At 39.5% G+C, this 13184-nt stretch overlaps 1 protein-coding gene across 1 annotated transcript in view; it reads left to right on the top strand.

The window, feature by feature from the left end:
• Window positions 1–13184, top strand: part of NIPAL2 (NIPA like domain containing 2) — a 77338-nt gene that overhangs the window by 40672 nt on the left and 23482 nt on the right. The window contains exon 5 of the mRNA XM_043880119.1: window positions 8244–8365. Within this exon, the coding sequence (XP_043736054.1) occupies window positions 8244–8365 (122 nt within the window). The remainder of the gene's footprint in view (window positions 1–8243; window positions 8366–13184) is intronic.

Consider the following 13184-nt stretch of genomic DNA (forward strand, 5'->3'; position numbering starts at 1 on the left):
TGAAATAATACAGATGGATATAGAGGAAGTCTTGCCAATTATTATGAACCCTTGTGATAAAACGATGATTAAGAGAGAATCCCTGCCTTCAAGTAATATGGTCAATGATCAAATATATACAGAAATACATTTTTAAAAGCAGAAAATAATGCGTTATACGCCTGAACCATTAGTTTAGAACAGAGTTTCTCAGCCTCAGCACTACTAACATTTTAGGTTGGATAATTCATCATAGGGGGATGTCCTGCGCATTGTAGTGTGTTTAGCAGCATCCCTTTTGGCCTTTACCCATTCGCTGCCAGTAGCACACTCTGCCCCAGTTATGACAACCAAAAATAACTTCAAACATTGTCACATCTCCCTTGGAGGGCGGAGGGCAGGCAAAATTGCCTCCGGTTGAGAACCACTGGTTGAGAATAAAGAGAGATTACTCTAGTTAGAAAGCTTAGAGAGGATTTTCTGTAGCACAGATACCATTTGAATTAGTTCTGACAGCTGAATAGGACAGGCATGGACCACCTCTAAGCATTTGGAGGATGGCAAACGGAATAACATGAGCACTGTTGACAAATGAATGAAAAGGTAAGCTAAGTTTCTATGTAGTACTGTGCTACAAGCACTGCCAATGAGGATTGGGAGAAAAATTAATGAAAGTCATAGCTATAGGAAGGAAAGAAATAGAAATATCAATATGTGCCAGTGATTTGATTATATTCTTAGAAAACCCAAGATCAACTGAACATTACTAAAAGCAGTAAACTAGTTCCACATCAAAGGATATAAAATAAACTCGCTCTCAAAGGTTCAAAGCTGGATTCAACTTCTGCTGTCAACTGTGTGGCCAACATATTACTTAACTTCTCTAAGCCAGTTTGCTGACAAATATAGAAAACTATTTTAGGGGTCAAATTGGATAATTGATACAAGCACTTTGAGACATGGAAAGCCCTGTTATTAATAATAAAATTATTATTTCTATGATTAACTTCATTCCTAAGAGATAATACTAAAAACATAGGAAATACACTCACATACACATGTAACAACAACAACAAAAAAAACCCTCGATCAATTCTTTGATTCTCTGCTAATTTTTCTTACTTTAAAAATAGCCAAGATTTATTAAATATCTATTTCTTTCAGGTACTATAAGTGTTTTGCATGAATCGTCTCATTTAAATGTAGGAACATTCATTTACAGATGTGCTTTGTTGTTGTTGTTTAGTTGCTAAGTCGTGTCCATCTCTTTTGCAACCCCAGGCTCCTCTGTCCATGGGATTTCCCAGGCAAGAATACTGGAGTGGGTTGCCATTTCCCATTCAAAGAGTTACATGACTTTTGCTAAATTACTTAATCCCTTTAAGCCCCAAATTTCCTCATCCTTAAAATGAAGATAATATTACCTATGTCATAGGATTAAACAAGTATATAAAACTTGTCTATGTAAGACTCTTGGAAGAGGGTCTGTCATGTAATAAGTCCTCAATAATGGCCGCTATTATTATCATAGCTATTAATACCACCACCCACCACTCTGTGCTGTTTCTCCATGAAAGAAAACCTTGATTAGGATATTTTAGCGTACTTTAGTAATCCAGGTAACATTTCCCACAACTCTGAGTTTTTTTGCCTTTTACCTGAATGCTTTTTGAGCAGGGATTTATCTGTTATCATATTTGTATCATACTGTAGTTAAAAGTGATCAATTCTTGATTAACATTACAGGAATAAGAAAGGGCACAGTCACCGATTCCATATCCGTGCCTCCCAACAGCAATACCATATGATTATCATGACTTGAGATGTTATAACCTTTTTCAGGCTTAGGGAAGGACTCTTCCCCAACCATCCTCAGTAGTGTGTTAAGTCACATGTATTTTCTTGGGACCTATATTGCTGTTGCCTTGAGAAAACTTGGCTCTTTCTGTTAAAAGCCAAAAACTCATTGTTTTTCTTTACAGGGACTGAGACCAAACAGGGGAAAGAGTAGTTAGTGGCATTTTATGCAAGATTAACATATAAGCATGCTAAAAATCAAATTGTCAAAATGTGTAAAAGAAAATCATTTATTTTTCCCTGCTTCAGGCAAATGAAAGTTTGTTTTTCATGATGGAACAAATGAAGATTTTTTTGGACCGTGTGGAAACAAGCTGAACTAATTTATTGCCAAATGTTGATCTGTGGCTATGAAGCTTTTCACCACTAGCCTCAAAAAATGACCTCACAAAAGCTATGTCTGAAAGAAATCACCAACTATTATTAATTCAATGACAGGCTTTGGACTGTGCTCTGATTCTTAGTGGATTAATAACTTTAAATTATTTTAATGATTATTTTTCCTCTAAAATGCACCAAAATTCTCTCCCCTTCAATCAGCCAAAACTATAGTATTTCCCCCTCTCCTCCCTTAGTCATCAAAAATACCGAATCTAATAGTCTGTGGGATCCTAGTTGACTTAAGTCCAGACATTGTCATCATAAAAATAAAAATTACATCAGCACTCTCCAGAGTAACTTGATTATTTCAAGTCACCTATATATGGTTTCCCCATTGATAGAATGTCAAGAGACTAATAGTGAGATGAAGACTACTTCCTTCCTTCCTTCTCCCACACTAGAGGTCAGCTTGGTTTGAAGCCAGGACCTAGAATACTAATCTAGCCAAACAAAAAATCATTTCTAGTTGAGAGGACAGATTGGCTATTTGGTTTTAAAACTGGCTCAAGAATGGGAGACTTTATGATGGTAGATTCAGAACAATTTAAATTCACTATATTATTTAGATAAGTTAAATAAGCAGGGTGACAGTATACACCCTACTTAGTTAACTTATTGGAAGGACTGATGCTGAAGCTGAAGCTCCAATACTTTGGCCACCTGACATGAATAGCCGACTCATTGGAAAAGACCCTGAAGCTGGGAAAGATTGAAGTCAAAAGGAGAAGGGGATGACAGAGGATGAGATGGTTAGATAGCATCACTGACTCAATGGACATGAGTTTGAGCAAACTCCAAGAAATGGTGAAGGACAGGGAAGCATGGCATGCTGCAGTCCATGGGGGTCACAAAGAGTCAGACATGACTTAGCGACTGAACAACACTTTTGAGACTTGCCAATCCAGGGCTTCTTCAGGACTTGGCCTTAAGCCTGAGGAATCTGGAGAGACTATACTGAGGAGAAGGCACCCTTTGGTGTGAAGGAATCCAGTTTATGCTGTGGTATTTAGTGGTATGCCACTAAAGCAATAGCTGGACCACCATTGATCAGGCGGCATATTGCAGGCTCTTAGAGAAGCAGACAGCAAAGTAGGTTAAGGTCAAGTTAGCTGAATTTTTCAACTCTTGAGGCTATCACAAGTCAGGTCAAACCAGATTTCAGAAGCTAGCTTAACCGCAATTAACTAACTGGCAATGAGCTGGAGGAGTGGGGACACAATTAAAAGCGATTTCAGGTTTTACTTAAGGAGAAGGGTGGGCTGGGAAACTGGGTGTCTTTTGAGGAAGAACTGTGCAAGTGGATTCTAGAATCCAAGGCTTGCACAGGTGAGGAGCTCAGCAGGTTGTAGATGCCGGTGAACAGACACCTCAGAAGGAGCCTGCCTATAGGCTGTTTTCCCTTCCTCCATCTTTGTATATCAGCCTCCATCCACAAGCATCTATAGGAAACTTCTGCAGCAGAGCTTCAGTAGCCTCTTGTAACAGAGGCTGTATTCTCACAGCTGGATCCAGTTAAATGTCAGGCATTTCTCAGAGTATAAAATATTCCTCCAAACACTACTTCAGGATGATATAAATGGTCAAATATGTTTAGAAAACATTACAACCATATCCTCCCCAAGGAGATTCACAATGAACGCTAACACATTCTGGCTCTCAGGGGTCTTCCAGTAAAATAGCGATTTAAATTTGTTTAACTCACCTCTTTCCAAATAGACTTGAGTTGAAACTTTTTTTGGTGGTGTGTCCATCTTATGAAACTGGGTTCTAGGGAACACCAGTTTGGAGACGCTTTTCTCAAGAAACTCAAGGGCCCGTTGGGGCCTTCAGGAACCGCTGCCAGACGGAGTCCATTCCTTCTCTCCCCTGTGGAGATGTTTCATCCAGCCTCATGTGCTCAGTACAACTCCTGGAGTGCCGCTCACTGAGACTATAAGGTGAATGACGACTTGTGTAATCCATTTGTCAGCCCTGGTCCATTATGCATACAAGAGGCAGAAGAGTATAATCATTAAGAACAGGTTATCTAGGGACTTCCCTGGTGGTCCAGTGGTTAAGATTCCACACTCCCAATGCAGGGGGCCCGGGTTTGATCCCTGGTCAGGGAACTAGATCCCACATGCCACAATTAAGACCCAGCACAACGAGTAGATAAATAAACGTATATATATATGTGTGTGTGTATATATATATATATATATGTATATATATATATAAAGAGTAAGTTACCTAGGTTCCAGTTCAAGCTCTTCACTCAGCCCAGACAAGATAATTATTCTGTCTGTGACTCAGTTTTCTCATATGTCAAATACGGCTAGTAATAGTTTAATAGTATCCAATGTTATATATTATACAATATACATATACTATATGTTAGTGTAGTAACATGCAGTATAGTTATTTTTGAAGGATTTTTGTAAGAAATATTAGTTGTGTTTGTATAAAGCATTTAGATTATGCTAAGTATTAGCTATTGCTATTATAGTTCTTATTATCATCACATTTCTGTGTGATGGTGATCATAATGTAACTCTCATGTCTGCCACAATTGTCTATGAAATCTATAGCTTTGAGCACATTGCTTAAAAAGAATGATTACCTTCCCTTGGCATATGCCCTCCCAGTACACCTAGTCCATCTACTCCAAAGAGCAGGGATGAGCTTGTTTCCCTGTTTTGTACATATGACAAGTTTATAGGAAGAGATTTTATTAATACTTGTATCAAGCTGAATCTGAAATGCCCACCAGATCATTGTAGATTTTTATATGACTTCAGTTGTATTTGATGAGAAAATGTATTTGGTGCAGGTCTGGGCATAAAGGTGGCAGATGAGCACACATCCCTGTATCATGGGTCGTATCCAGCATCCCGTGGTTGACGACCACCTGCCGCTGACTCACTGCTGCCTGACCGCTCCGCCGTTGGTCCCCACCGATGGTCAGCTCTCAGTGCTTTCTGTACCAGTTCCCTGAGGTTAGGGCTTCCCTGGTGGCTCAGACGGTAAAGCATCTGCCTGCAGTGTGGGAGACCTGGATTTGATCCCTGGGTCAGGAAGATCGCCTGGAGAAGGAAATGGCAACCCACTCCAGTATTCTTGCCTGGGAAATCCCATGGACAGAGGAGCCTAGTGGGCTACAGTCTATGGGGTCACAAAGAGTCAGACACGATTTAGCGACTAAACAACAACAACAACGTGATGTTTCATGCCACTTTTAGGAAAAGGTGGGATATAAAAATATTTTGCAGAGATTTATTGAATCTGCTGCACTGCAGCAGCTGTCTGCAGCACTTTCAAACACTTATGAAAAATGTGCACATGACTCATGAAGGAGACAGTATATCACATAGGAAAATAAAAATGACACCAAAGAAACAAACAAATTAGAGCAGTTATCCAGAACTGCCTTTGTAAATGTAGGACGTTGCTGAAGTTAAAATTATTAGCAAGAAAGAATGTGTGACCGCCTGAGCTGCCATAGAGTTACTCACTAGACTCAAAGTGATGTGAGGTTCACATGAGATAATACGTGTGAAAAATTACTTTGAAAGGGTACTCGCAAAACCATCAGTTATTGCATTTGTTTTTAGCAAGCTTTGGAAGGCGGTGAGGATCTGCACTGGTGGAAATGGGCACAGGCCGAATTGGAAATAACACTGCCTCCATGAATGGAACACTCTGCAGACTCTGCAAGAATGAGGCTGCCCGACATATAATGATGTGAAACGTTTTCTGAGATGTTCTTGGAGTAGAAAAAGATGACTCTGTTAAGTAGGAAAAAAGCAAGATACAGAAAAGTGTGTATAACATGCTAACATCATTCTGTGTAAAAAAAATCAAAACGCATGCGCTCTCACCCACGCCTACCTAAAGCATCTTTGGGAAGAAAATCTCAAGAGACAGCAGCAGTAGCTCACTTTGAGGAGGGGACCTCGTGGGCCACAAGGATGTGAGAAAGAATTTCCTTTCACTGATCCCTCTTGTATGGCTTTTCAGTTTTTTACTGTACCCATGTGTTATCCATTCAAAACTAAAATTTCAAGGTCTTCCCTGCTGGCGCAGTGGTAAAGAATCCACCTGCCAATGCAGGAGACACAGGTTCGATCCCTGATGTGGGAAGATCCCACATGACATGCCGCAACTATTGAGCCCATGCTCTAGAGCCTGGGAGCCTCAACTACTGAGCCACTGGCCACAACTACTGAAGCCCGTGTGCCCCAGGGCCCCTGCTCCTGCATAAGAGAGGTCACCACAGTGAGAAGCCCATGCATTGCAACTAAAGAGTAGCCCTCACTTGCCTCGACTAAAGAAAAGCCCACGCAGCAATGAAGACCCAACACAGCCAAAGATAAATAAATAAAAACCAAATTCTTGAAAAACAAAATTTGATGCTAGATAGATAAGATAAAGAAACAATTGGCAGAGGAACTCAATATAAATAAGAGATTTGGGTTTCACAAGAATAGGTTGGAAGTCTCTTGAGATTTTGAAATTGTATTTCAATGCATTTATTCTGCTCTACTAAGTAGTTTAGAAAGCTGGGTTTTTTAAATATTCCTTCTTCCTAGGAATGTAATATTGAACAATTATCTTATAAGGTCTTTGGTTTCTTTCTTTTTTTTTTTTTTTTTTGGTCAAAGAAAGGACAGACCTGACCAATAATTTTGCCCAAATTCTTATATATAGTTTTTATTATATGCTTAATAATGTATATTGTTTTCTTTTTTAAAATTCTCATTAGAAAATAGCTTTTAAAATTGTGTGTATAATTTCTGTCTTCACAAAGTAGTACTGAATAAATTGTTATATTAGAGTAAGCTTATTTTATAGCTCCTATACTATACCATGAATAGCTGTTGTCTAGCTTGTATAAAAAATCAAATGGATTCTCAGAAACTAGAGTTCAAAACTCTAAATCATTAGGTTGAGAACAATAGGAAATTGATGTCTTCAAATTATGAGATTGTATAGACAAACCAAATTGTTTCAGGTTGGAGTATGTGCTGGTTGTAAATTATATACACAACAATGCTGACCTCAGTGGTGAAACAGGTTGAATTATGTTTTCAAGTTGTGCTCCCCCAAAAATGCTACATAAATCAGTTTTTCTCAGGCTGATAATTATTAATAAATAAGCAGTTTCCAGTGTTATTTAGAAAGCCAAGTCTGCTTCTCTGTGGCCACTTCTCCCCCACATTTTCCGTTCCTCCATTATTATAAGTAATGTTAAAGTGATGACAGTAACACATTCCTACATAGGTTTATTATGTGATATTTTACCGAGCTATCCCTGGAATTCTGGATTTTAAATTAGATCAAGTCAATCTGACTCAGAGTCAGCATTCACTTTGTTATTTCTCTTAAAAGGACTCCCAAAACTGACAATGATTATGGTATTCATTTACCAGAGTTTCAAAGTGTAAAATACCCAAGTATGTGTGTGTAAAGGGTCCAAGGTGAGTAAGTGCAGAGTGGACCATCAGGTGATGGATTTCCCTACTCTCTGGGCCCTGCCATCTAGATCTAGGTGGATCTAGATTCATCATGCACTTCCTGGTCCACATGGAAACAAACAGCCAGGTTGGATGTGTTTCCACATCTCCATACGCACGTGTTCTGATCGTCCCCATCTCTGGGGAAACCTTCTCTGTAGAGGTCAGGATTCATCTTGAACAACAGAAAAAAATCAGAAGTTATGTGCTACCCCATCCATCCTGTGGCCCTTATCTTATCCCCTTCTAAAGGTAATGTTGTTGGGTAAATGCGTGATGTTCTTGGGATGGTTTGATGGATTGTATTTTCATAAGCATCCCTTGGAGAAGGGAAAGGCTACCCACTCCAGTATTCTGGCCTGGAGAATTCCATGGACTACAGTCCGTGGGGTCGCAAAGAGTCGGACATGAATGAGCGACTTTCATGACTGTCATGACTTTTATAAGTAATGCTCAGTGTATAGGAAATGTTTACATAAACAAAAAGGTTTGAATGGCCCTTTTTCAACATGGTTTGTCTTTTCAATTTAAAAGGTATGACGTTGGCATTGGCAGGAACATATCTATTGGTGAACTTTGCTCCAAATATAACTCAGGCTATCTCCGCAAGAACAGTACAGTATTACTTTGTTGGCTGGCAGTTCATGATCTACATGGTAAGAATTCTAAAAATTTTTCTATCCTAGAAGCAATATTGTCTAGACCACTGGTACATGGAAATGTTGGAGAACTAGTATAATCTTTTCTTCTCAGTGTTAATAACTCATTAAAATGTAAATATATTTGACCAGTATTTGAAACACTAAATCAACAATAGAAGTACCCCTGTTCCCTGGGTATTCTGTCCTTGGGGATAACTTATCACTGGAACAGTTTCCACAATTTAATGGAATTTAATCCAGCAAATTCCAGAGTCACGTATTTTAGGACAACTCAAAAACAAAAAAAAAACCTCTCTTCCCAAGTCAAAGGAAAGTACCTGAAGACATATCTTACTTCACTGAATTTTATTTAAGGTAGGTATTCTCTTCAAAAAAGCACTCATAGAGACCCATGCCTGTCTGAAGAGAAATAAGACAATACTGAGAGATGGGGAAAAGAAAAAACAGAATGAGCTGATGTAGAAATTGGAAGCCACTAATTGGGACTTTTTTTTTAATTTGATGCAATGACTATGTCTGTTGGGTATTAAGAGAGAATGTGATTGAAATAGTTGGCATATAACTTGTTATAGAAGTCAGTTTAGATTGGAAATTAAGAATATTCTAGAAAAGGCAGGCAGGCAGAAGAAAAATGGGGTTGTCTAGATGAGCATTTAACCAGGAATTAAACTGGTAAAATAGTTGTGAATTCAATAAAAAGAATCAAGGCACACAGAGTCATACATTTTTAGGGTTAGAAGTGACCTCAAAAAGCTATCGGACCCAGTGCTCTGCCTTTAAAGCAGGTTCAGTTCAGTTCCGTTCAGTCGCTCAGTTGTGTCCGACTCTTTGCGACCCCATGGACTGCAGCATGCCAGGCCTCCCTGTCCATCACCAACTCCTGGAGTTTACCCAAACTCATGTCCATTGAGTCAGTGATGCCATCCAACCATCTCATCCTCTGTCATCCGCTTCTCCTCCTGCCCTCAATCTTTCCAAGCCTCAGGGTCTTTTCAAATGAGTCAGCTCTTTGCATCAGGTGGCCAAAGTATTGGAGTTTCAGCTTCAGCATCAGTCCTTCCAATGAACCCTCAGGACTGATCTGCTTTAGGATGGCCTAGTTGGATCTCCTTGCAGTCCAAGGGACTCTCAAGAGTCTTCTCCAACACCACAGTTCAAAAGCATCAATTCTCTTTGGTGCTCAGTTTTCTTTATAGTCCAACTCTCACGTCCATATGTGACCACTGGAAAAACCATAGCCTTGACTAGACGGACCTTTGTTGGCAAAGTAATGTCTCTGCTTTTTAATATGCTGTCTAGGTTGGTCATAACTTTCCTTCCAAGGAGTAAGCATCTTTTAATTTCATGGCTGCAGTCACCATCCGCAGTGATTTTGGAGCCCAAAAAAATAAAGTCAGCCACTGTTTCCACTGTTTCCCCATCTATTTGCCATGAGGTGATGGGACCAGATGCCATGATCTTAGTTTTCTGAATGTTGAGTTTTAAGCCAACTTTTTCACTCTCATCTTTCACTTTCATCCAGAGGCTCTTTAGTTCTTCTTTGCTTTCTGCCATAAGGGTGGTGTCATCTGCATATCTGAGGTTATTGACATTTCTCCCGGCAATCTTGATTCCAGCTTGGGCTTCTTCCAGCCCAGCGTTTCTCATGATGTACTCTGCATATAATTTGAATAAGCAGGGTGACAGTATACAGCCTTGATGTACTTCTTTTCCTATTTGGAACCAGTGTGTTGTTCCATGTCCAGTTCTAACTGTTTCTTCCTGACCTGCATACAGATTTCTCAAGAGGCGGGTCAGGTGGTCTGGTATTCCCATCTGTTTCAGATTTTTCCACAGTTTATTGTGATCCACACAGTCAAAGGCTTTGACATAGTCAAATAAAGCAGAAATAGATGTTTTTCTGGAACTCTCTTGCTTTATCAGTGATCCAGCGGATATTGGCAATTTGATTTCTGGTTCCTCTGCCTTTTCTAAAACCAGCTTGAACACCTGGAAGTTCACGGTTCACATGTTGCTGAAGCCTGACTTGGAGAATTTTGAGCATTACTTTACTAGCGTGTGAGATGAGTGCAGTTCTGTGGTAGTTTGAGCACTCTTTGGTATTGCCTTTGTAAAATAGTGTAATCCTGCTTTATGCCTGTTATTTAAACCTGGTGTTTGCAGGGACATGGTCTCCGGCTCTGCTCGCAGTGTGACTCAGGCTGTCACAGCAGGAACCTTACACTGTTACACTCTTGTGTGGCCATTCCTAGTCAGGTGACCAGAAGCCTGTCTATCTTACCATCTCTGATATGTAATTCTAACCACTGGGGCACAAGTGTTTACCGGGCTTTTCTGTTTATATCTCCCACTCCTCCTGTCTCTTACTCAACAAAAATCTGTTTTAAAAAAAATTCCTCATACACTACACACCCTTTAATAAACTAACCTATTTCCCCCCTAAACACCACCGAAAATGTATTCCCCTCCACTCCCTCAGCTCCCAGTCACTCCTCACTCATCATAATGTACTAGATCCCTCCCCAAGGACTGCCAGATGGAGGTGCTGCCTTGGTCCTGATTCTTCTTGCCTCTTGTGCGGCATTTTCTGACAGCCCACTCTCTTCTCCTGGCATCGCTCCCATCCCGGGCTCCTTCAGTTTGTTTTCCCTGTTTCTCTTCGTCCTGTCTGATCAGTCCATCCCAGGCTCTCGGGGGGCACCCCCTCCTCTTCTGCATCCATGCTGCACAACTCTTCCAGGGTTTTCTGGAGTGATCTCATTGCCTACTCCACCACCGTCATTCTTTAGAAAGACTTTCAGATCCAGACTTGCATGTCCTTCCCAGATCTCTCCTGACCCCAAAGCTGTGTTTTCATCTGTCCACTTATTACCACCGACTCAATGAGTTTGAGCAAATTCCGGGAGAGAGTGAAGGACAGGGAGGCCTGGTGCAAGGGGGTCTCAAAGGGTCAGACATGACTGAGGGACTGAACAACAATAGCAGCGACTTACTCCTTATTCCTGCTTGGCTATCCCATAGAGTCCGCAGGACTAACATCTCAGAAACTGAACTCAAGGTCTCCTCCCCTAAACTCCCTCCTCTCTTAAATCGGAAAGTTCCGTTTAACCTCATCCTCCAACAAACTTCAAGAGTGGGCTTTCTGATTCAGAGTAGGCTTCCTCAGGTCTGTCGTACTTTGTCCCCCCCCCTTTTATCTTCCTACTTGTCCACTGTACCCAATCCTTTAACTATTAAAGCTTTCATCAATCAAATCTAAGTACTAGAAGGACTCTTTGAGCATTCCGTGATAGTCTAGACTTGAAGTCCTACCAACACATTATTATTCTTTGCCTACAGGCAAAACAAATTCTTCATCCGGTAGGAAAAGGGTCACAGAGTCTGCAACCAGAAAATTAAAAGCCTGCACTGAATCCTTTGGAGATTAAAGATGCATCAAGACTTATTTCCTGGAATAAACAGCATTGTTTGATAATGATGTATTTTATATTGTTTTAATACCAGAGAAAACATTTTAAAAGAAAAAAACTACTTTTTTAAGCTTTCTAATTCCACAAAAATGTACGCTGAAATAATTGCATTTTTCTATTTTCCAAAGGTAAATCTTAAGTTAATTTATTCACAAATTCATCCAACTAATTTAGTCACCTAGTATATAGAGGAGAATTCTTGAAGCAGGAATTTTACAATCCATATTCCTGTAAAACAATGAAAGAATATTTGAAAATAAATGTCACCAAAAATGCAGATAATTCCAGATATTTATAAGACAGCATAAAATGAAACTTTAATAGAGTCACATTTGAATAACACTATTGGCATTAGACTCTTAGGGGAATAGATCTATATTATCTTAGTTTATCTCAGTTTGGAATTTAATCCATTATATGTTACATCTCTAAAGACTCTAGAAGTTATCAATTGTATACTAAGATCTTGACTTGAAGTTTAGTTTTAAGTCTGTTAACATGTACATAATTAATATTTAATCCTTCATTGTGCCAGGTTCTGTACTTTTTCTGCAAACTGTGATTGCAGAGATCATAATTATAGTAACTAAGGCAATTCTTTGAAGAATCGTTCATCTAACTGTTTTTATATTGCATATTGTTTATACAATATTTGTATTATATCTTGTATTTGTATATTATACCAAGTATAAAATACAGCACATGAACTGCCTTTTGAGACTGATCAAATAAGCAGTAAAATGAATAGAAATATTTTAAAGTCTAAATAAATTTTACATATCTCAAAAGGGGATTATAAAGTCATATTATAGACTAACTAAGAGCATCTCCTTTTATCATGTGTTTAGCTGTCTCAGGTCAATATCCATCTTCCCTTTAAGAATTACATGAAGTGGAAGCCTCAGAAACAAGGCCCAACCTCTGAGCTGGGACTCTTTGGGGAAGGAAGAGGATTTGAGAAGCTTGGTATCTACTAGTCAGAGAGGAATGAAGTGTCCTTTGCTCATCCACTAAAACATACTTTCCCACCTGGTGCTTGCCAAAAAGCAAAAAACAATCAGGTTTTCAAGGTCAAACTAGCTTGGAGAGATGCTGTGAAACATACCTGGCCCCCTGAGAAATTCATCATTTCCGTTAGCATGTTAAAAACTAGAAGTCCTAAAAAAAAAAAAAAAAAAAAAAAAAAAAACTAGAAGTCCTTTAGGGAAGAGTTAGGCCTAACCTTGTTAATCCTGCCCTGCCCCGGCTTATTTGACCACGAGGCCCTTTTCTCGAAGGGCCTTTTGTTGAACAGCAACTATGAATACCTCGGCAGAACCCACAGGAGGGGCTGTGGCTGAGTC

This window comes from Cervus elaphus, chromosome 21 (assembly GCF_910594005.1).
Source record: "Cervus elaphus chromosome 21, mCerEla1.1, whole genome shotgun sequence".
In the NCBI taxonomy this organism is placed as follows: domain Eukaryota; kingdom Metazoa; phylum Chordata; class Mammalia; order Artiodactyla; family Cervidae; genus Cervus; species Cervus elaphus.